Genomic DNA, 23,535 nt, shown 5'->3' on the forward strand with positions numbered 1-23,535 from the left:
AGGAAAATACCAGTGAAGTAGAAACCCATGATTACATAAATACTGGAGTCTTGTCTATGCTAGGAAAGTTTTGCTGATGTAAATATACCAGTAATAACTGCATCTATACCAGAAGGATTTTGCTGATTTAGCCATGCTGGTAAAAAAAAAATCATACCCCTAACCAAGTCAGCTATACTGTATAAATTATAAGTGTAAAGCAGGCCTGAGATAAAAAGCCTCTTCCCCGCCCCAGGACCAGATGGCATTTGCCAAGCAAGGTTGGGTTCACTGGATGGAGTGACTATGCAGACTTGCAGATGAGTAGACACGAAGAATGTGTACTGATGGGAATAAGGCCTACCTCATGCCAGCAGCTGTACATGATGGCATAGACTCTTTCTGAGGCCAGCTGAGGCCGATAGAGACGCAGTCCTTGGGTGACGTGTTCTGTTGTCTCACTGTTGTTAAACCTCTCATAGGGCATCTTTCCCAGAGAGTAAACCTCCCACATCAGAACCCCTGTCAAACAGAAATGTACATGGACAGTTCATGGGGCAGAAAGAATATAGGATCATAGCTGAAGCAGTTTCCTAGAGGAGCTGATTCTCTCTGACTCCATGCAACCACTCTTTCCTTGTCAGCAACTTGAAATTTTGTCCTCTCAACTCACCAAAAGCCCAGACGTCAGACTTGCTGCTGAACTTGCTGTACAGAAGGACCTCTGGGGGAGACCACCGGACTGGAAATTTGGACCCCATGGAGCTTGTATATTCATCATCTAGGACATACCTGCAGTAGATACACATTTTATGTGATTTTGCTTCACACTTTTTCCCCATTCATTCACTCTTTCATCTAATGAACCTCTCCTGCACCCAGTCAAGCCTGAAAGGAAATGGAGAGACAAGACAGAGACAGAGCGGGAGGAAAATACACCTGGATGAGATGGATGGGGTGGAGGAACGAGTGATAGAGGGAAGAGACAGGAAGAAGGGAGAAAAAGCTTGGAGAGAGATTTGGATGAAGACAGGTGAATACAGCGAAATGGGAGAAAAGAAAAACAAGGGTGAGAAGGAGGAAGAGAGTGAGAAAGGGATGAAGAAGATAAAAGAGATGCAGAGAAAAAGTGTGAAAGAGAAAGGAAGAGAGACGCATGTGCATGCATGCAAACTGACCTGGAAAGGCCAAAATCGGAGACTTTCACAATTCCTTGGTCATTCACCAAACAGTTGCGAGCAGCCTGTAGGCAGAGATGGGAAGAGTCATAGTATCAGCATTGAATATGGCATATGAAATACACAAAGCCCTTCCCTGAGGGGGAATCACTGCAGCAGTGACCATCCCCCATATCAAACAATGTGCCTGGCACAGAATGGCTTGCCTTGGTCTCCAGGGGCTCAGAGGAAGGCACTGGTTGCCAAACCACAGCACCATGGCTGTGCTGTGCTTAGTTCATGAACTAAGATTTCTTTAGGTCATGTTACTGACACACCAACTATGGGGAGGAGAGAACTGAGCTTAGCAGAAGTTGGTGTTTCACCCAAGATATGTCAGAAAGACTTGGCAGATACAGATGCACCACAGCTGACACCATTCCTGCATCGCTACAAGGTAGATCAGGCCAGGTTGGAGATTTTATGAGCAGTATTAACCCTACTCACCATCTTCCCAGGTCCTTTAACTAACTCTCCAGCATCAGGATTAGAACTGGAAATTCTGCCTACATGTTACCCAGCTGAATGGTTCATTTTAGCTCTTGTATTAAATTTGCAGCCTTCTGTCCCAAATATCTCTCAAGTGCTGAGGCCCTGACTTTTAAAGCTGTCTTCGGTTTTGCAATGGTAGTTTATGGATGCCAATAATTTTTCTCATTTTCACACCCACAGGTATTTGCAGGTCTGTTACATTAGAGCTTTAACTACCTGATACGGGGGTCCAATCAGACAGACATCTAGGTGACGTTAACTGCATTGGCAAATTTCAGATGTAAAAAGAGAGTCCTGCTTTTAAAAATGCGGTCCTGAGATTTGGCCTACACGTAAAATTTAGATTGACATAGCTAGACATAGTTACATCGGTCCAGGATGTGAAAAAACCACAACCCTGACCTAATTCCCAGTGTAGACACAACTCTGTTGATGGAAGAAGAATGCTTCCGTTGATGTAGCTAACTTTGGGGAGGTGGTGTCCCTACACTGACATCAAAACCCCTTCTGTCTGGGTAGGTTGCATCTTACTAGGGGGTTACGCTGGCATAGCTACGTAGACACAGCCTGAGTCTGTTCTTTTTTCTACTACGTTTGACTCAAAAAGAATCCTGCCTGTGTTGCCTAAAGCAATGTCTACCACTGCCTGAGACCAGAGAGATCTTCCAGCCCTACTTATTTGCTGAGAACACCAAGTGGGCAAAAATGTGGTTGAAAAATCTTGTGCTTTCTTCAGTCTCTCTACTAAACCACAAGAGGAGCAGAGGCTTAGGAGGGCTGGACTGTACATACAGTACACACTACTCATATTCTGGGAGGGAAAGGAGGGTGAGAGAGATGCTTTGCAGAGAGAAGGCTGCATTGCTGCCTCTACATGCTCATGAACAAGATGGACTCAAATCAAACTGGTCAAATTAATGTAAAGGAATATGTAGAACTTGCTTCACTGAATCAGTCCATTAGTTCCTCCAACCCAGGATCCTCTCCAGCAGTAGCTGAACCCTTCAAAGGATGCTAAGCCTTTGGCTCTTCCTGGGAGGAAATTCTTTGCTGACTCCTGCAGCAATCCGCTGATTGTCCAGAACATGAGATTTGAAGTTGATTTTCCTCCCCATTTTTAATCTACCTAACTACAACTACGATCAAGCATTGAGTTGTCCAGCCCCAGGATATGACTGTGACCTCCCACATCAGTGACTCTCACAGGGTCATTACACCCTAAGTGAAGAATCATTTCCTGTTATTTGTTCTCAATTCACCGCCCATTAGTTTCACTGAGGAGAACTAGATTTTTTTTGGTTTGTCTGTAAGTTCAGCCAAGGCTTCTTTAAAGATGCCCAGTGATTCTCACAGCACAAGATGTGTGTCACTCATCATGTTCCTTATGGACCCTACCAGGTCTCGGTGCAGGAACTGCTTGGATTCCAGGTACTCCATGGCCTCACAGACGTCCTTGCACATCTCCAGCAGCTCAGAAGGCTGGAACCGCCCCCGGGTTTCCCGCAGGTAGCTCAGGAGGCAGCCCTTGGCCATGTACTCAGTGATAATAAAGATGGGGCGCTGCTTGGTGCAGACACCATACAGTTGTACCAGCTTCTCGTGTGACAAGTTCCTGCATTGTAGGACAAGAAAGGAAATTAAACTTCAGAAAGTGGCTGGGGAGAAGCTAGGAGCATGGAGACTGAGATCCTGGCAAGGGCAAGCATTCCAAAACTGGCACCTGCTGGCAAAATTGTGGGAAGGAAGCTCAGGAGGTGGGAATGGCAGTGGCCTCTCATCGCAGAACAGGGTAGTTCCTCCAGGGCAGGGTTGGTGTCCATAGGTGGAGCAGTGCAGGAATGACCAGGAGTGAATGAACCTGGAGGATGAATTCTGAGGATGTAGCAAGGCCAAATGAGACATCTCTGTAGTAAAGACCCCACAGAAGACACACAGGATTTGTTGCCACTTACATCATGACTTTGGCTTCCTCAATGAACTCATCCTCTGACATGGAGCCCTCTCTGATCATCTTGATGGCCACATCAAACTGGCCTCTCCATTTCCCATGCTTCACCACTCCAAACTGCCCAGTACCCAGCTCCTTCAGGAAAGTCAGGTCTTTTGGGTCAATCTCCCACGACCCTGTAACAAACAGCAGCATGGGCAATGATGTGGAAGTAACGCACCTGGACAAACATATGCATAAGAAGGGATGCTGTTGGGAAAGGTGCAGGTGTCCTGATTGCAGGGAGCCCTCGCAGCCACCCCAACCCTTTTCTGTCCTAGAAGGGAAGGAACCTGGTAAAGGATGTTCTAAGAGCTCTGGCAGGGGAGCAGCAAGTCACTGCAGGGAATGGTGCAGTAGCACTGAAGGCAGACACAAGTGGTAACGTGCAATACCATCACACACATATGGAAGAACAGCGGGCATTACCATAGCCCAGTCCTGCTGTGGAGGGGGCATTCTTTTGTTGTTGAGACACAGGGTATTTCAGTCTGGAGATGAGCCCTGAAACACAGCAAAGAGGTTACAGTGTGATGGAGGTACATCCCTGCTCTATGTACCTCCTGATGTTCCAGAAAAGAAGATGCAACTCCAGCATCCACCAGAAGACAAGGATATTCTTGCATCAGCACAAACCTACAGTCCTTGCTTTGAATTCCAGCACTGTCTGTCCTGTTGTGCTTCCTGAGGCCCAGAGTGTGACAGCATTCAGAAACCGGGTGCCACAGGGTGGCTGGCCCTTTTAAAGGCAGTCAGACCAATCTTCCTGTCTTTAAGCCAAGTGAGCCCACCTCAGGCCACCTGTAAGCAATTAGCTGCCAACCAACCTCCTATGCAGTCAATTGACTAGCGAGTCCCTAGGAGTTCAGTTGGAGGGTTGCAGGTTTACAGAGAAGGGCTGCTCCCAAAGAGAGGCACGCCTAGAGACACTAGCAAGGGAAGGTTTCTGCCTACTGAGTTCTCCCACCCCAGGGAAAAGGACTAAGGTAAAAAGAGGCCCCCCCACCCGGGGGCTGGTTGGATGTCATTGGCTACCGCTGGCCTGACTTGAGGAGCACTGCCCAACAAAGAGGGCAGTGGGTGTCCTGGGCCAAGAGGGAGGAGCCTGACAGGAACTCTGCTCAGCTCTGCTGGACTCTAAGCAGGAGCTCTTTTGTGGGATTCTCATTACACCAAATAAATCAGACTCCAGGAGAAAGGGAATATTGTTTCAAGCTCTGGATGTGAGTGGTTTATTTCTGAATCCAAGGAGAAGGGGGAGAATGCCAGCAGGGTCTTGGTGTGCCACAAGGGGGTGCTCTGGGATGGCACCCTGCCACTGGGAGTGTTCTAGTAGACCAGCCCCTGCATGCTTGTTCCGCGCACAGTAGCACCACTGAATGCAAAGATAGAGTTTCATCCTGCCTTTGCTTGGACTGTTTCACCCCCCTCTGAATTGCTGCCTCCTCTTTGAGAGGTGGTTTCTTATCATGCCTGTGGGCTTCTGTTCTTCTAGGGACCCCAGCGATAGGGAAGGGAGAAATCATGCCATGAATTGTTTCTCCCTTGGGTCCTGCTGCCAGAGGTCAGCTGGATAGGAGAGCCTTCAACCCCTTCTGATCCCATTGCTGGAGAGGGAGATGCAGAGCCTGTGTAGGGTATGGGGCCCTGACAGAAGTCTGCTCTGCTCGTGTCCTCTTTCCTCTTGCGTACTCACCTGCAGAGTTGTGCTGATGGTACGTGATGAGCTCCGGGATGGTGTTGAAAAGATGCTTTTCTGCCAGGTAATACTGATTCTGAGGTGTGGAGCACACCACGTAATGGCGGATGACTCCTTGCAGGTCCCTGCGGAGCCAATCACACTCTGAGTCAGTGATTGCGGGGGGTGCCAGCTAGTGAGGGAGGTGGGCCTGGAAAGTGGGCATCAGAGCCGGGGGCAGCAACGGGACAGAAATGAGCCAGCTGTTCATACTGTGTCTAATGAAAGAAAAACAGCCTTGGATGGCGCTTACCCGGAGGACTTGGCAAACACAGAGACTGTGTATTTTCCTGTCTTGCTGGTGGAATCTCGGACAATGTAGCCTCCTTCTTTCCCCTGAAATACAGAGAGAGGGGATGAGGGGATTCAGCATGGAGGACAGGGCTGGATGTCTGTGAGGAAACAAGGGATGGAACCAGAGATTCCAACCCCCCCCTCCCCCCCCCCACACACTCGTACTCATTCCACAGGGGAGTGGGCAGGCAAAGGTTAAAGTGAACTGGGTTCTGAGGGGCTGGCTCACCGAAAGGGGGTGAAAAGAGGGCAGCGTCTCCACAATCAAATGGGGAGCCCAGCATAGGCTCTCCTTCCCCTCAGCCTGGAGTAGATCCCTTGGGTTCATTTTGCTTTGTCTTTGGCCTTGGCCGTCCCACCCTGGGCTGGGGCTAGTGGACTCTGCAGTGCAGCCCTCTGGGACCATCCAGCTCTGCCTGATTGGCAAAGCCATTCCACAGCAGGATGTACGCCGCCTCCTAGTGTTAGGAACATACCCCCGCCTAGCTCAAAGGAGGCAGCAGCTTTATAGTCTTGCACATCATGCCTAGGGTGACCAGATGTCCCAATTTTATAGGGACAGTCCCGATTTTGGGCTCTTTTTCTTATATAGGCTCCTATTACCCCCCACCTCCATCCCGATTTTTCACATTTGCTGTCTGGTCACCCTAATCGTGTCAGATCCTCGGCTGCTGTAAAATGACCCAACTCCACAGACTTCCGTGGAGCTACCATGATCAACACCAGCTGGGGATCTGGCCCAGCCTAAAGATGATGTTAATTCCTATTGAAACGGCATCACTAGCCAAGCCAGCGCCAGCACTTCTCTGATCCTTTCAGCTGGGATGACAGCGAGGTTCCACTGCTTCTAGCAGAACACGACAGCTTTGCTGTGTCCTGCTGGGGTTCAGAGGGCAAGAGAAAGAGCAAGGAGAACATGCTGTGGGGGTGACCCATAGCTTTCCTTGCTGGAGTGAATTGGGTCTGGGCTCTGAGAAGAGCCCAGCAAAGACTGCAGCGGAGAAAGGCTCCCAGCAGAGCTAGGTTGCTAATATTTGCTGATGTCTCAGTCACCTCTTGCTTCAACAGTTGCTCAGCTTGGCTCCGGGTTATGTTTTTTGAATACCACCTGGAACAAGAAAACATGGCTGTGATCAGGGAGAGGCCCCGGGACGGGAAGCACTGTGGGGGTGGACACACAGCTCACTGGTGACACAGAGGTAGGGTGTCCATACATCCTGTTTTGGCCGGGACAGCAGGGCCGGCTAGGAAGTGCGGGGCCCAATTTGAACATTTTCGGCGGGGCCCCGGCAGGGATGACTTAAAAAAAAACTGTAAAAAAAAAGCCTTTCCATTTCTTAGCAACCGGTTCCCTATAAAAAGTTCTAATTTAAGGGATGTGCCACAGTATGTATCTTTTTGTACCAATAGGGTTACCATACGTCCGTATTTTTAAAAATTCCTCCTGGGTGGCAATTTAAGAACCAAAAAGTTGGACATGTCCGGGAAAATACGGATGTATGTTAACCCTACCTAAAGTTCTTTTTTAAAAAGATGGGCCTGAACTAGAAATGAGCTCCGTTTCACATGTCTGGGTCCCCGCCACTCCCTGGCGGTGTGCTAGGGTGACCAGATGTCCCGATTTTATAGGGACAGTCCCGATTTTTGGGTCTTTTTCTTATATAGGATCCTATTACCCCGCGCCCCCTGACCCAATTTTTCACACTTGGGGCTAGAGACAGGGCAAGGGGTCTGGGGCTGGTGCGGGCAGGGCAGGGGGTGCAGAGCTGGTGCGGGCAGGGCAGTGGGGGTGGGAGGGGCTGGCTGCGGGCAAGGGGGGTGGGGCTGGCTGGAGACAGGGGCTGGTGCGGGCAGGGCAGGGGGTGTAGTGCTGGCTGGAGATGGGCTGGCTGCGGGCAGGGGGTGCAGGGCTTTCTGCGGGCAGGGCAGGGGGTGAGGGGCTGTGGGCAGGCCAAGGGGTGCAGCAGGGGCTGGCTGTGGGCAGGGGGTGAGGGTACAGGGGGTACAGCCCACCCTGTATGGTGAGTGCCCCCTCTTCCTCCCTCCCCCACTGGGGTAGCAGCAGCAGCCCGGGGCTCGGGGGCTATTTAAAGAGCCCGTGACTCCCCTGCTTCCACCGCCCCGGCCCTTTAAATAGCCGCAAGAGCCCTGGGGAAGCGGCAGGGCTCTGGGGGCTATTTAAAGGGCTGGGGCAGTAGAAGCAAGGGGAGCCCCGAACTTTTTAAATAGCCCCCAGAGCCCCACAGCCCTACCCCAGGGCTCCAGCAGCGGGGCTCTGGTGGCAATTTAAAGGGCCTGAGGCTCCAGTCCCTGCTGGGAGCCCCAGGCCCTTTAAATTGCCCCCTGGGAAAGCCAGGACACCCCGGTACAGTGTACCAGTGGGGCTTGGGCGCGGGGCCCTCTTAGGCGCAGGGCCCGATTCAGGGGAATTGGTTGAATTGGCCTAAAGCCGGCCCTGCGGGATAGTCTCACTTTTCAGCTCTGTCTCGGCCATCCCTACTTTTTCACCAAAACTGCACATTTATCCTGGCTGCAAGGCAGAGCAGGAGAGCAGCAGCTGCTGTCTGCGGGGGTCAGCTGAAGGCAGCCGTGCCCACCAGCAGGAGAGCAGAGAAATTTGCTGCTGGCAGGCAGCGCTGCCTTCAGAGCTGACCACCCGCGTGTTGTGGAGGTCAGCCCCAGCCACAGGCAGTGTGGAGAGGGCAGCTCTTGCGAGCCCTGTGTGGGGGAGGTGGAGGGGGCAGAGAGAAATATGGTCACCCTACGCAGAGGGCCTGGTTGTGCGACAGGCAGTCGCCGTTCTCCAGCCCCACGTTCCAGTGCTATACCCTCAAGCAGGCCTGTGACAAAAGCACAGTAGGAATGAAAGGCTCTGGGGCTCTGTGTGGGGCAGAGGGTATGGGAGCGGCAGGGGGCTCTGATGTTAAAAGCTAAACTCTACTACTTAATAAAGAAAGGTTCCAATAAAGCCCGAATCCCCAGCTGGCCCCACGGCTTCTCATACTCACTCAAAAATCTCCAGGGAATTCTTGGCTTCAGTGACGTAATTATTGGGAATGTAACCTTGCCTCCTACAGGAGAAGAGAGAACCCATCAGCCTCTCCTTAGGGAGCGCAGGGAGACCCAGGATTCCTGCCCAGAAATCCTGGTGGAAAATGGCCACAGAGAGACTAAAGCCCACTGGGGCCAAAGAGTGTCTCTCCATGGACTCCAGTGGGCTTTGGATCAGGTCGGTACCAAGGGCATGCACAGCCAGTCCCTTGCAGTCCTCCTCCTTCCTCTGAACCAAGTGAATGAGCTGCCCCTCCCTCCCTGACGCTGGCACAGACTGTTAGCCTGCGCCATGGAGCTGCAGCAGGCCTGGGGTGACCCCACCCAGAGGGGGCTGTCCCCAGCACAGACTCTGCCAGCATGTGTCTGCAGGGCACAGAAGCTGCCTACATTTAGTTTTCAGTGAGCAGGATGCTGGGAGAGGGGACAGTTCTCCACTGGCTCCTGCACCATTCTGAGGGAGGCACCCCCACATGGGGGTGAGGTAGTTGCGTGCAGGGGTACGTGGGTGTGCATGTGCTCTGGGGGTGCTCTCAGGAGGGGGCTAAGTGTGTGCAGGATCGTGAGTGTACAGGGTGACGTGTGTCCCTCCCCCACATTATCCACGCCAGGGCTCTTACCCATTCTTGTCCCGGGCTCTCCACCAGGGCAGGTTGCTCTCCTCCAGGACGAAATACTCCTCTCCCTTCTGCAGCTGCAAGTCCTGGGCATTCATCGGCTGGTAGTCGTACAGTGCCACCACCTTCTTCAGCTCACTCGCGGCGCTGGAAGACGGCTCGGGAGGCAACGGCTTCAGCATCATCTTTCCAGGGTGTGGGGAAGCACAGAACACAGTGAGGGCCCAGCATCCCGCCCCTCACCGCGTGCAGTACAGAGCGCTGTTTTAGGGTTCGGTCCCTGAGCGTGCTACCCTGGGCCTGGCACTGCCTTTGTCCCATCTCAGCTCCCCCTGCATGTTTCTCCAGTGCACTCACCTGCACCCAGGAAGGGGTTGAACCAACATGTCCCCTCTTGGGGTCTTGTTCATCGAGTCCTTACAAAATATGTACAGTTCCTCTGCCCTGTCCAAGCTCTAAGCCTTCCTTCGCTCAGGGATCACCTCTCCCCAGGGTCCCAGTTCCCTCTCAGCCGGGGGGTCTTGCCAATCCTACTCTGGCCCCAGGTGCAACTTTCCCCCAGGCATTTTCCTTGCCCCCCTAGGCTCAAACTCCTCCCCTTGCCACAGGGGCTCCACAGCCCTCCTCCCTGGGGTTCTGCTTGAGCACTCTCAGTCTTGCCTAGCCTGCCAGCATCAGGAGCCTGGAACAGGGGAGCCTTCCTGCTGGCCTCTCTCTCTCTCTCTTCCTAATGCTCAGCAGGCTGGCACACCTGGTGATCCTGGAACCACCTGTTCTGAAATGCCTTAGAAAAGGCGTGGCTGGCCCCAGTCCCCCACTGCTCTCCAAGGGGACAGACCACCCTGTTACAAGTACTGATCCCAGCCACTCCTCTCATACCTGATCCTCGTCAGGGGTCCGGGGAAGAGGCTTCTTTGTCTTGCGATGAGACCCGGTCTTTAAACCTTTAAGATAAGAAATGAAGCAAAAGAAGCTAAAAAACTTATCAGGGTCAGTGGCTGGTGAGACGCTTGGAAGGTGATCCGGATCTGCCTTCCAGAGACGGGGCGAGGAACTGAAGCACAGAGAAGGGGAATGGAGGACAGGCTGGGGGTGGAAGGTGGTGTCTTACTTCCATTCCTGCTCTCCAGGACCTGGCAACCCATTGCGTTTTTGGCTGTCTGAGAGCAGCATAGGTACTGGCCATCAATCCAGAAGCAGGGGTGGTATTTCTGCACCAGGTCATTGTTGTAACGGATCACTGCAGCAGAAGAGAAAGCCTGTTTGTACAATGGGCATTGCCTCCTCCACAAGGGGTAAGAACTTAACTTCCTAGGTGCTCCCAGAATACAATTAATAAACAATCAGATGAAAAGGATGGGAGGCTTCTTAGTAACTCACGTCAGCTCTTCATTCAGTGCCCCCCTCTTGAATCACAGTCGCACCTACCTATTTTTTTTCTATCTAGGCCTTACTCTCACACTCAGTACTGGGACATCTGAGTGTCCTGGCGAGCCAAAGCCCAGTTCCCCCAAACTCTCATTTATCCAAAGGCTGGATCTCTCCTCCAGGGTTTGACCGAAGCTGCAGAGCTCCTACACAGAGCTGCAGAGCCTATGGGAAATCAGCTGGCTTTTTATCACCTGGGGACCCCAACACAGCTATCAAAGCCTGCTGGCCCAATAACCCAATCCCCCATTACCTGAAACCTTCAGCCCTCCCACAGGACTTCAGGCAATGGGGATTGGCCTGTCTAGTGTTCAGTCATTCTTCTTCTCCTTTGGGTGCCTTTTCCCTCTGACTGGTTTAGAGAGGGGTGAGACAGGCCTGCTATCCAGCAGGATGTACCTTGGCCTGCTGAGGTTTGGCGAGTCCTGGCTTTCCAATGGTCTTGAAATCAGAGACTCCAGTGGACAAGCCAGGACCAGACAAAGGGGAGTGTGAGAGGGTTTTAGAACAGCTCTGAGACCATAGCACCTTGTACCCCCGATTGTGCTTGGGGAGTTGGTGGTGGATCTGAGTGGGTTGAGTTACTGGCAATACTAGTGATAGTTCAGTAGCTGTGCTGGAAAGACAAGAGGGAGGAAGACATTATAAACTATATGCTCAGCCCAGTAAGCCTACTTTGTATTGCCCCAGGAATAGAAACCAGACAACTGGCTTGGTTGTCCAGCTGTGGACTCTCCTTGTGCAGAAGGATCCTGCAGGGGAGTGAAGCCAGCACAGCACTGTCCTCAAAACCCCTAGCTTGGGGGGATGGCTGAGAGAAATGAGTGTGGCTGGAACGCCTTAGCACTCCTGCAATCCCAGTCTGCTAGGACAACTCCTTGGAACTGCGCTGACGGCAGCCCTGAGGCTACTCTATGATGTTCCCAAGAACATGATTATGCAGCACAGCCTGTGAGCAGCTCCCCCTGGAGTCAACAAGAGCAACAAGAGCAGCTCATAGCCAGCTGCTGCACAGTCGCACTAGGGGCCTGACTCTCTGTAATTACATCCTGCCTCCGGCAGACCCCTTCCTCCTTTAGCCCAGAGCAAGGGAGAGAAGGGGGCCCCTAACTCAAACTCTGTAAAGCCCTCACTGTCCTTGCACAGCTGTCACTGTACTGGCCTGTTGCCTTTCCAAAGAACTGCTGTGGGGAAAGTGACTATGGGTGGTTAATTCCGAAAGCTGCCCCTTTTCTCCCAAATGGGCCCACTCCAGCCCTGCAGCTGGAAACTCCCGTGTGCTGAGGAAGTTCAGCTCTGGATCTGGAGACACACCCAGGGCAGAGGAGGCTGCTAAACTCTATGTGGTGGCACTGGAAATGTTAATTTCACTCCCTCCTTGTGCAAGTCTCACTTTGCCTGCCTGTTCAGGAGCCTCTCCTGATTCAGAGACCCCCCCAGGACCAGGTACTAAAGCAGCTGTTCTGTCCTTGTTACTAGGCATCAGATGCACCAATGTCCCCGCACGCAAGGTTCCATGACTGTCATGGCAAACTGTCACAGATGGTACTGCGGCACAGCACCACCCCTCACTGGAGAGACACTCCCTCCTCTCCCAGGAGCCAGAACCTGCTAGTCCACGTGTTCTCTAGCAGCAGCCCTGGGTTCAGTGTGTGGCACTTGATGGGCAACCAGAGCTCTGTTATTCTGGGCTGAGTTTGGCCACTGAAGGCAGCAGCTGCTGAGGAGTGACATTAAGGGCTGCAGCGTGGAGAGCTGAAGGGGCAGCCAATGCAGGGGTATGGTTAATGGGGAGACCAGGGCACACTGCCAGACAGAGTGGAAGCAAGTGGTAGGATCCAGGCAGAGTAGTGTGAACACAGCACTGTCACCCAGTGAAAAGCTGATCTGAGCTACAGGCTTTGCTAAATGCCTGCTGTTGAAGAAGATGGGAGTTGTCATGCAATAACTGACTTCCCCGTTATCAGACTGACATCCTTCCGGCTTGCATGTGTGAACTTCCCTGTGTCATTTCAGACAGCTAATCTCCCCCCTCACACACAAGCCCACACACACACAGCTCCATCAGATTTCAGCTGCCCACAAGTATTACAGCCCTGCTACACTGCATCATTGCAATATGGTCCCAGCTCAAATGAAATTATGATGATTCTAACCCAAAGCTGATGTCATTGCCCCGTGCGGAATACAGGCACCTGCCTTGCCCCATGCAAGGTTTTTTAAAAGGTTTAATTGTGAAAGCCAGAGACTCACCGTTTTTCAGCTGGTGGATCCAGCGTTTGCGTAACTCCTCTGTCGGAGAGAAGACGTAGAGGGGTCCTTCATCATACACCACCTGCGGGACAAACAGACTTACGCTCTCCAGAGCAGCCAGGGGAGAAGGTGGGGACTGGGGCCTTTTGCTGCAGAGCATAACCCCTTTAATTTTGTTCTGGCCCCTTTGCTGTGCTTATGAGACTGTGACCAGGAGGTTATAAATAAGCCCCCTCCCCCAAGACTTTCCACTTCCTCCTTTGACTTTCAATATGTCAGGGGCTGCTTTGTTCACCAACCGGGACTCAGACAAGCAGAGAATGGGCAGGCAGCTTATGGGGCCCAGTAGCAGTTTATGACTGGATCAGAGAGGGCTAAGGAGGGGAGATTCATACGGAATTCAGTCCACAAAGAGCAAAATGTCTTTAAGTCTCCAGAACTAGAATCCAGAAAACTGTGTCCGTTTGTAGCTAACCAAGATATTGGAGATGGACCTGAACCAAATCCGCAGATCTGAACACCCCCAGATCCAAACTCTGCAGCAGACCCCAGGTTCTCTTGCGGGTAGAACCAAAACTCTGGATCTGAAATTTGGGGGAAGTTTGGATCTGGATTCAAATGGTGCACCTCAGGCCCAGATGTTCACCCTGGCTCAGACACCAATGTACCTACCACATTACAGCCAGCACAGTAAAACTGTGAGAAAGTTACTGTATAAGCAACACTATATAATAGAAACTAAGGCTACGTCCATACTATGAGCTGGGGTGTATGAGCTCGTTGAGCTAGAGTGAGTATAAATAGCGTTGCCGCAGTAGCACAGGTGGCAGCAGGCTGAGCTGTGCCAAGTACATACCCACTGGTTTCACATCAACATCTAGTTTTTATTTGGTCCCCGCAGTGTCTGAGCACCTCCCAGTCCCGTAATGTATTTAGCCTCACAACACCCCTGTGAGGTAGGGCAGTCCCATTATCCCCATTGTACAGATGGGAAGTTAAGGGTCAGAGGGACTAAGGGTTTGTCTACACTTGACAGTTAATTCAGATTAAGGTTGGGTGTGAATGCAAAGCACAATAGCTATCCCAGATTAGCACCCTGTGTGGGTACTCTGATTCTGGAGTAAGAGCGCAGTGTTCCTGGTTAGCCTATCCCACTTTCAAAGTGGATTAAGCACAGCACCTTGCATGTGATCCCAGTACAGCAAAGCATAGGAACACTAGCCCTACCCTCCACCCCATCCCTGCTGCCTTCTCCTCATGCAAAGCAAGCCTGAGCTCATTGCAGCCAGCCCCAGTGGGAGCTGAGGGGAAGAGTGACTCACCTGGAAAGGGTACGGGAACCGCTCTATGATCGAGATCTGCTCCATCTCATTGTAATCCTCCCCCTTTCTCTTCAAGAGACAGACAGAGAAGGTGGATTTATATTCTGGAGCATTGCTACCAGTGCCTGCAGTACCCAAGTACCAGGCCCTTAGCTTGGATGTGCACAGTGTCCTGTTGGCTCCACAGATTAGTGCTGTATAACGAATTTGCTGTGTGCTCTATGGCTCTGGATACCAGGGCTTTGTAATACGGGCAGCTCCCCGGTCTTTGGGGATTTGGGATCTTAATCTGCTACAGCCTTTCGCCACCCTCTGGCATGTCAGAGCACACAGAGCCTGCCCATCGCCCAGGCACCCAGGGATCTCAGAACGAGGCTTTTGGGCCAGTATGAGAGCTAACAGTAGACAGACAAACCCAAAGCCTGCTCCCCTGCCTCTGCTTCTCCAGGCATCAGGGCTGGGAGAGGCCTATGAGATTGGGAAAGCAGCTAGCAGTTACCCCCTACACCAGGACTTGCTTCTGGCGTATGCTCTACCTAACATGCCATTTGTCATGACAGAGCAACAGGGCTAACAGCCATGCAGTGGGGGCCAGTGTGCCCAGATGACTAGAGTGCAACCCCCAAATGCCCATCTGGAAATGGAGTGGGAAGCTCCCCCATTTTCTGAGGATTGAATCAGGGAACCCCCCACCAATGTCCCAAGGGGACTGGAAAAGGCCTTGCCCCCTAGTTCCCTAGGAGCCTGCAGCCAGAAGCCCCGACCTTAATTCCCCAGAGGACCTGCAGCCAGTGGCATAGGACTCGACTCCCTTTCCACGAAGAACTGGGGCAGGAATCTCCCCACAGGGGCTGGGCACACCCTGCAGGTACGGTGGGGAGAAGGGCTGCCGTCGGCCTGTGTTCCTGCCAGGGACAGCTGGGCTGGGAGGAAGCACTGGGGATGGGAGGAGGGGGGCAATGTTCCTTTCTTACCGGCACCTGCCGCTCCAGGGGAGGATTATTCTCTGGAACCACTGTCTCCACACAGGTGATTTTCTCAATGTCCACAGACCCCTTCTTACTGCCTCGTCGCTGCAAAAGAGAACAAGGGAGAGGAATTGGGGGGAGGCAGACAAGACCCCCCATGATTCAGACCCCCAGAATTCAGCACAGACCCTGCCCCCAGAAACCTACACGTAACTCCCACTGACTTCAGCATCCGAGGGCAGGATTTAGCCCAGAGCCTAATACTCCTCTCCAGCAGTTCCTGGAGCCATCACAAGGTACCACCAGCAGGTTCCCCCGGAGATCCTGGGATGTTGGGCTCTGAGCTGTATTGGCAGTCTCCTGAGAAACTGCATTTGGAATAAATGCCTGGCAGGGCTCACGCTTTTTTACCCCGGTGAGCTGGGAAGGCAGCTGTCAGTTCCTAGACTCTGTTGCAGCCCCATGGCACTAGAGAGGGATGTGAGCTGCAAAGATTGGGTGTGGATCAGCATCTGGGATCCAAGCTTCCCCAGAGTTTAGGAGGAGGAGGAAGAGGAGGAGAGGGGAGGGGGGTTCCCATTATACAGAGAGAAAGGGGCCAGCCACTAAGCTTGGAGTCTGATCTGCACCCAAGCTGGCTGCAGGGTTAATCTCTAGGCACCAGCCTGGACTGTTACCCCAGTCTCCGTCTCTGCCTGAACAGGATGTACTGACACAGTCGGACGTGCACAGTGACTAGGTCAAACCTCAAACCCATACATTTCCCTTCCCCCTCATCTCTATCCCTCCGAGCACCCGCCACACTCCTGGCCTGCTGCCACTGGGAGTCATTGCTTGACCCAGGGAAAGAGTGTTCCTGTGTCTTCCAGCAGGGGATCAGACCCTGGTGGGGCTAACCCTTCTGCAGAACCTCCTTTGCCCCATTAGTGATGTCCCCTGCTTTTCTGTAGGCCCTTGGACTCACCCCACGCTCAAAGTCATACTCATAGTAGGAGAGCTTGCTTTCCGTCAGGAGGAAGAGACGCTTCTTGAAGTTGAGAGGAGAAGTTTTTTTCTTCTGCTGCGAGCGCTTCAGGAAGATGCTTTCCAGGATAGTGGAGGCCATGTTGTTCTCCTCCTCCTCTTCTTCCTCTGCACCACACTCGCTGGGCTGCCGCTGCCAAAGCAAAGCAGAGACCGGCCAGTCAGTGAGCAGCCCACCAAATACTGCCAGATCATCATGCAGAGTTCTAGACCTTTGCCCACAGTCCAGTCCCACAATTGTCATTGAAGTCAACGGGACATCGTGGATGCTGGTGCGCTGTCAGCTCACACTGTCACCTGGGGAAGGCAGAGCGAGATCCCAGACTGGCATTTCGCACCCACTTCTACTGGGATCTAAGCAAGCTGAAGATGTTAATAGCTGGATACATGGTCACAAAGATGCAAAGGGAAGGGGGAGTAATTTACACACTTGATCTTTATCTTTCAGTTTCCTGTTTTACCACTGAATTATTATTATTTTTATTGCTGAGTCCCAAGAATGACCAAGAAAGATATGATGGTATCTAAGCAGGTTTCAGCTACGGTCAGATCCCTAATGCTGATGCTGGGAACATCCTCAGGCTATGACAGGCTAACCTCCCACATGACGCTGGCTAGAAGAGGAGGGGGGAAATGGAAAACCCCATCTGAAATCAGCCAGTGGAGACATAGCTGACTCTTATCAGTGACATACAAGAAACCTCAAAAAGTGTGTGTGTATGTGTGTGTGTGTGTAATAGTGTGTGTATGTTGGCAGGGGGAAATTCATTTGTACTGTTTCTTCATGATTCAAATGTGGGTGATATTTCTGGAGAGTTACATGGCTGATTGCCATGTGATGATATCTTGGAAGTGTGCAGCTAGCATCTGGCTCCTGAACAAAGAGGCCATAAAGCTACCCTAACTGAGTAGCTTCATCCCATCCTCCCCCACTATCCTCAGTATAGGGGATACCGTAGGCATGTGCCTGGGGGAGTGGGCAAGGCTGGAGCACTCTGCTGCTTCCAATTCACCTAACTTGGGATCTGTTACCACCTGGGAGTTAGAACAGCCCTGAGGCTGCTGTAATTTACAACAGACCTGGTCCCTGACAGCCCTGGGGCCTGGAGAAATGTGGAAATGATTGTCCGTTGGCCCTGGCCCCCTTATGAGGGAAGAGGTTAATGTAGCTGTGTGACTGGTTGGTCAAATGCCTCCCAATGGGGCTTAAAAGAGGGCAGCTGGGCCCTAGGGAAGGAGACAGGAAGAGCTGGAGTGAGCGGCCTGTGAAGGAGGCAGGAAGCAGTAGGGGAGAACTGCCAGACACAGAGAGGAGCAGTGGCAAGTGTTACTGGGAGAGAGCTACAGGTGAGGCAAGCCGGACCAGGGAGCTGTGGAGGAGGACTGGCCCAGATTCTTCCTGCAGAGGGCCCTGGGCAGAGCTTGGTCAGGGCAAGCTGAGCCCAAATTGGGAGGTTTGATGCTGGAGGGCAGATTCCAGGAGAAGGGGAGAGAAGTAGAGAGATCTGAGTGGAGCCCTGGAGGGAGCTCTCTTGTGGGAGAATAGACTTGGCTGTGATTGCAGAGTCGTGGGACAGAATGACCTGATGGTTGGCCTGGCGAGTGGGGCCCTGGAACAAGGGCAAAGGAACTGGGAACAGACTGGACTCTTAGGTGGGTGACCTGGAAGTGATGGCCCTGGAAGGGGGAATGGGAAAACTGCTGTGTTTGTACCTGTTGTGCTTTGGGGTTTGGGGAGAATGGTTTTGGCAGGATTACTGTACATGCATACATTATGCCCAGAGATGATATTCCTAGCTATGCACAAATGGAAGGGAAACTGAGGCAGGTGTACTGGCTGTGTGCAGGCCTATGAAGCCACCGTTAGTGCAGGCCCTTTTCTGACCACAGCGTAGCAGGATCTGAGGCTCAGAACTTTGGTTCAAATAAGCAACCAAAGCACCTTACGTTGCGTCATCCACTCCATCCATCCACAGCAGCAGTAGAGCAATTCTCTTTAGTGTCCTGGTGAACAGATCCAGGTAGAAAGGGGCCCAAATCAAAGCTCTAGATTCAATCCCCTTGCTGCATTTGTAAGTACTGGAAATCCAAACATGGACCTGAACTTTGCAGCATGCATCCAGGGGCTCTCCCTGGCGATACACGTTAATCGTGTGCTCATGGGTTTGCAAATCACGCTCTACATGGTCATATTTTGGAACTAAAACTATATAACTACTAGGGCTGTCAAGCGATTAAAAAAATTAATCGTGATTAATCGCACTATTAAAGAATAATAGAATACCATTTATTTAAATATTTTTGAATGTTTTCTACATTTTCAAATGTATTGATTTCAATTACAACACAGAATACAAAGTGTACAGTGCTCACTTTATATTTATTTTTTATTACAAATACTTGCACTGTAAAAAAACAAAATAAATAGTATTTTTCAATTCAGCTAATACAAGTATTGTAGTGCAATCTCTTTATCATGGAAGTTGAATTTATAAATATAGAATTATGTACAAAAAATAACTGCATCCAAAAATAAAACAATGTAAAGCTTTAGATCCTGCAAGACCACTCAGTCCTACTTCTTGTTCAGCCAGTCGTTCAGAGAAACAAGTTTGTTTACATTTGCAGGAGATAATGTTGCCCTCTTCTTGTTTACAATGTCACCTGAAAGTGAGAACAGGCATTCACATAGCACTGTTGTAGCTGGCATCGCAAGATATTTACGTGCCGGATATGCTAAAGATTCATGTGACTCTTCATGCTTCAACCATCATTCCAGAATATATGCGTCCATGCTGATGATGGGTTCTGCTTGATAATGATCCAAAGTAGAGCGGACCGACGCATGTTCATTTTCATCATCTGAGTCAGATGCCACCAGCAGAAGGTTGATTTTCTTTTTTGGTAGTTCGGGTTCTGTAGTTTCCTCATCAGAGTGTTGCTCTTTTAAGACTTTTGAAAGCATGCTCCACACCTTGTCGCTCTCAGATTTTGGACGGCACTTCAGATTCTTAAACCTTGGGTTGAGTGCTGTAGCTATCTTTCGAAATCTCACATTGGTACCTTCTTTGCATTTTGTCAAATCTGCAGTGAAAGTGTTCTTAAAATGAACAATATGTGCTGGGTCATCATTCGAGACTGCTATAACATGAAATATATGGCAGAATGCGGGTATAACAGCGCATTATTTTTTTAACGAGCATCATCAGCATGGAAGCATGTCCTCTGGAATGGTGGCTGAAGCATGAAGGGGCAGACGAATGTTTAGCATATCTGGCACGTAAATACCTTGCAATGCCGGCTTACAAAGTGCCATGCAAATGCCTGTTCTCACTTTCTGGTGACATTATAAATAAGAAGAGAGCAGCATTATCTCCTGTAACTGTAAACAAACTTGTTTGTCTTAGCGATTGGCTGAACAAGAAGTAGTACTGAGTGGATTGTAGGCTCTGAAGTTTTACATTGTTTTGTTTTTGAGTGCAGTTATGTAACAAAAATAATCTACATTTGTAAATTGCACTTTCACCACACCGAGATTGCACTACAGTATTTGTATGAAGTGAATTGAAAAATACTATTTATTTTGTTTATATTTCACAGTGCAAATATTTGTAATCAAGAATAATATACACTTTGATTTCAATTACAACACAGAATACAATATATATGAAAATGTAGAAAAACATCCAAAATATTTTATAAATTTCAGTTGGTATTCTATTTAACAGTGCGGTTAAAACTGCGATTAATCATGATTAATTTTTTTATTGCAATTAATTTTTTTGAGTTAATCATGTGAGTTAACTGCGATTAATCAACAGCCCTAATAACTACATACTTCCCATATATGGAATAATTTGCAGCCTAGAAGCTCTAATATTTGAGTGACTTTTACCTTAATATGGAAGGCTCCCAAAATGACCCCAAAATCTGGCTAAATCTAGCTGAGGGCCTGGACAGTTACAGATGGAAATCTCAGTTAGTTACTCTAAAATGCTGCTTGGCTATGCCCATTTCAGCATGCCCAAGATTTAGCCAGTTTACCATCATTAGCACTGGATGCCTGTGAGTCACATGTGATGTCCATTTCACTTGATGTTAAAATCACTTCTGTTTTCCCTCTTGCAGAATGCTCCTAACTAACGATAACATGAGGATGCTCTAAATAATCCTTTTTTAAAAAAAAGATAAAGATTTATTTTGTCTAATGCCTTTCCTGGAGTGCAAACTGTATCCCAGAGCGCTTTGCAGGGCTCAGTAATTACAGAGATACGTAATAATGAAAGGAGAGATGCTAACGGCAAGGGAGAAAAGCTGTGATCCAAAAATAGAATAAAATTGTTTTAAGCCACTATTACAAGCAGCCCTCTTACAGGCAGGGCCATGGCCTATTCATTTGGAGGGAGAAGAGCCAGAAGTGATTTGCTGGAGAAACAGGCAATAATGAATGGTTCAGAGAAGGCCAGCGGAGAACTCCCCTTCCCTTCCCTTCCCCCTCCTATAAGGGCAAGGAAGGCAACACATTCCATACAGATACAAGGGCAGACTTCTTTACACAAGGGAGGTACTGTGAAACTCACTGCTGCAGGGTATTATAAAACTAATTCAGTAAAATTCAAAACCACAATATATGATGCACGGGAGTAACATTTGCAGTTCCACTAGGTGTTCTGGAGTTACAGGCTTACCAGTCCTCGTGCTTTAAGGCTTAGTCCTGCTGCCACTGAAGTCAATGACAACAACCCCATCAAAATCAATGGTACAGCAGAGTCTCGTCCTTGGTGTATAGGCTGGTCAAAAGTTGTCCAGAAGGAATTTTTCTTCCCACATACAGCATTGCACAACTGAGCACACAGATCCATTCAAAGGGGGGGAGGTTGCCTTTATCTGAAACATCATGCAGAGGACACTGCCAGATACTGGATCCAGTACCTCTACAATTTGCCTGGTCTGCTGAGGCAGTTTCTACGTTCCAATTATCAAAGAGTAGAGCTGGTTGTGCATTAGCAGCAAGACTAGCTGTTATAAAAACCATCCCCCTTCCCTTTCTCCTGGCTCAGGAATCATTCACAACTCGATCTTGATTCCATTGTTCAGAAGCATCCACAACATGCTCAGGCTGCAAGTTGTTATTAATTAACGTCACAGAGTTTAGGAGCAGACGGGACCCCCCAGATCACTCAGGCTGACCTCCTGTATCGCCCAGGCCACCAGCACCCACACACTACACCCCACAACCAAAATGAGACCAAAGTATTGCAGCCCATGAGAGACTAGACTATGACATGCCCCAGACAGAGAACGGGAGGGACTGAAGTACACCAGTGCCCGAGCCGTGATGAAGTGAGATATGCCCAGATAATCCTGGCAAGTGACCTGCATCCCGACTTCCACATATGGTGATCAGTTAGACCAGGGGTGGGCAAACTACAGCCCGCGGGCTGCATCCGGCCTGCGAGCCATTGTAACCTGGCCCACGAGCTCCTGCTGGAGACCGGGCTCAGCCCTGCTCCAGCCAGGGCCCAGTCGGGGGCCATACCATGTGGCTCCCAGGGGCCACAGCTTGGCCCCAATCTGGCTCCTACACATTCCAATGGCCCCCTCCGGTACTCCAGTGGGAGCTGCAAGGGCGGTGCCTGCAGACAGGGCAGTGTGCAGAGCCACCTGGCTGCGCCTCCACATAGGAGCCACAGAAGGGACATGCCACTGCTTCCGGGAGCTGCTTGAGGTAAGCGCCCCTCAGACCCTGCACCCCATAGCCTCTCCCCACGCCCTAACCCTCTGCCCCAGCCCTGATCCTCCTCCCACCTTCCAAACCCCTCGATCCCAGCCCAGAGTACCCTCCTCCACCCCAAACCTCTCATCCCCAGCCCCAACCCAAAGTCCGCACCCCTAGCAAGAACCTGCACCCCGTCCTGCACCCCTGCCCTAGCCCTGATCCCCCTCCTGCCCTCTGAACCTCTTGGTCCCAGCCAAGAGCACCCTCCTACACTCCAAACTCCTCATCCCCAGCCCCACCTCAGAGCCCGCACCCTGCTCCAGAGTCCTCACCCCCTCCCACACCCCAACCCCAATTTTGTGACCGTTCATGGCCCACCATACAATTTCTATTCCCCGATGTGGCCCTCAGGCCAAAAAGTTTGCCCACTCCTGAGTTAGACCTATAGCTTGTGAGCAAGAACCAGCCAGCCAAGCAGTCGTTAGTTACGTTTTGCTGTGCTCGTAAGCATGCTGTGATGCCTGGTAGTTCACATAAACTGGCACAGTCCCTGCCTTGAAGATTTTGTCTGTCTGATATTTGTATGGCCCTTATCGCCAGAGTATCTGAATTTTGCAGTTTCAGATGAGAGACAAACAACTGAGCTGGGGAGCACAGAGAGGGCTTGCGGTAATTAGCTACGTTCTTCTGAGGAGTGGCCCACGCACAACTTCACTGAACAATTATTTTTCTGTACAGTTTTGTTTAAAAATATCTCTGACAAATGGGTAAAAATCTGTACGACTCGATTGACTCGCACCTTGTGGGCATTGTGGCACAAAAGAGCCTTAAGGATCTGAAGGGGGGGGGGGAAAGAGGGTGGCTGAGGTAAACTAGCTGGAGGAGGGAATTCCCTATGGCAATGGAGGCAGGATGGCCTAATGGAAAAGGCACTAGAGTAAGATTTAGGTTCAATTCCTGGTTCTGGTCTACTGGGTGATCTTGGGCAAGTTGTTCCTGCCCCGTGCCTCAGCTTCCCCAGGTGTAAACTGAGGATAATGATACCGTCTTTGTAAAGTGCTTTGAGATCTACTGGTGAAAAGCACTATAGAAGAGGTAGGTATTTTATTATTACTGTTAGCAGGCTGTTTGCCTTGGCTGTATGGTCTTCGTGGCATGGGACCGGTTACCTGACTCCCACAGCATTATTTCTGCTCCCTGGGTAGGTGACTGAATAACAAACAGGGACTGCTGAATCACACAATTAATTCTGGTGATAATGACTTTTCATAGGAATAACCATTAGTATGCCATTGCCCAGAAGGCCTGGGATTTTCGGCCATGTCCCCAGATCCCCGGACCCTCACAAATCACCAGCGATCGACCCTAGGAGTTAGGCTGAGCTGGATCTGCCGCGTCAGCCCCAAACAGAGTTGTCAAACTAGTTACCCCACTCTACTGCCAAGAG

General features: G+C 50.6%; 1 protein-coding gene across 5 annotated transcripts in view; it reads right to left on the bottom strand.

The window, feature by feature from the left end:
* BTK (Bruton tyrosine kinase) overlaps window positions 1-23,535 on the bottom strand; it is a 30,137-nt gene that overhangs the window by 548 nt on the left and 6,054 nt on the right. For 4 of the 5 annotated variants that reach the window (XM_045031405.1, XM_045031406.1, XM_045031402.1 and 1 more), the window contains 17 exons: window positions 16,311-16,502; window positions 15,353-15,451; window positions 14,379-14,447; window positions 13,057-13,138; window positions 10,487-10,615; window positions 10,255-10,319; window positions 9,379-9,560; window positions 8,716-8,778; window positions 6,761-6,815; window positions 5,667-5,749; window positions 5,372-5,499; window positions 4,105-4,179; window positions 3,641-3,812; window positions 3,084-3,300; window positions 1,158-1,222; window positions 653-771; window positions 344-501 (listed from right to left, as the gene is read on the bottom strand). In XM_045031405.1, the coding sequence (XP_044887340.1) occupies window positions 344-501; window positions 653-771; window positions 1,158-1,222; window positions 3,084-3,300; window positions 3,641-3,812; window positions 4,105-4,179; window positions 5,372-5,499; window positions 5,667-5,749; window positions 6,761-6,815; window positions 8,716-8,778; window positions 9,379-9,560; window positions 10,255-10,319; window positions 10,487-10,615; window positions 13,057-13,138; window positions 14,379-14,447; window positions 15,353-15,451; window positions 16,311-16,451 (1,902 nt within the window). In that variant the 5' untranslated portion in view covers window positions 16,452-16,502. Of the gene's footprint in view, window positions 1-343; window positions 502-652; window positions 772-1,157; window positions 1,223-3,083; window positions 3,301-3,640; window positions 3,813-4,104; window positions 4,180-5,371; window positions 5,500-5,666; window positions 5,750-6,760; window positions 6,816-8,715; window positions 8,779-9,378; window positions 9,561-10,254; window positions 10,320-10,486; window positions 10,616-13,056; window positions 13,139-14,378; window positions 14,448-15,352; window positions 15,452-16,310; window positions 16,503-21,057; window positions 21,257-23,535 lie in introns of all 5 variants that reach the window. The other variant, XM_045031401.1, reaches the window with a different exon arrangement.

The sequence above is a fragment of the Mauremys mutica genome, chromosome 9, assembly GCF_020497125.1.
Source record: "Mauremys mutica isolate MM-2020 ecotype Southern chromosome 9, ASM2049712v1, whole genome shotgun sequence".
Taxonomy (NCBI): domain Eukaryota; kingdom Metazoa; phylum Chordata; order Testudines; family Geoemydidae; genus Mauremys; species Mauremys mutica.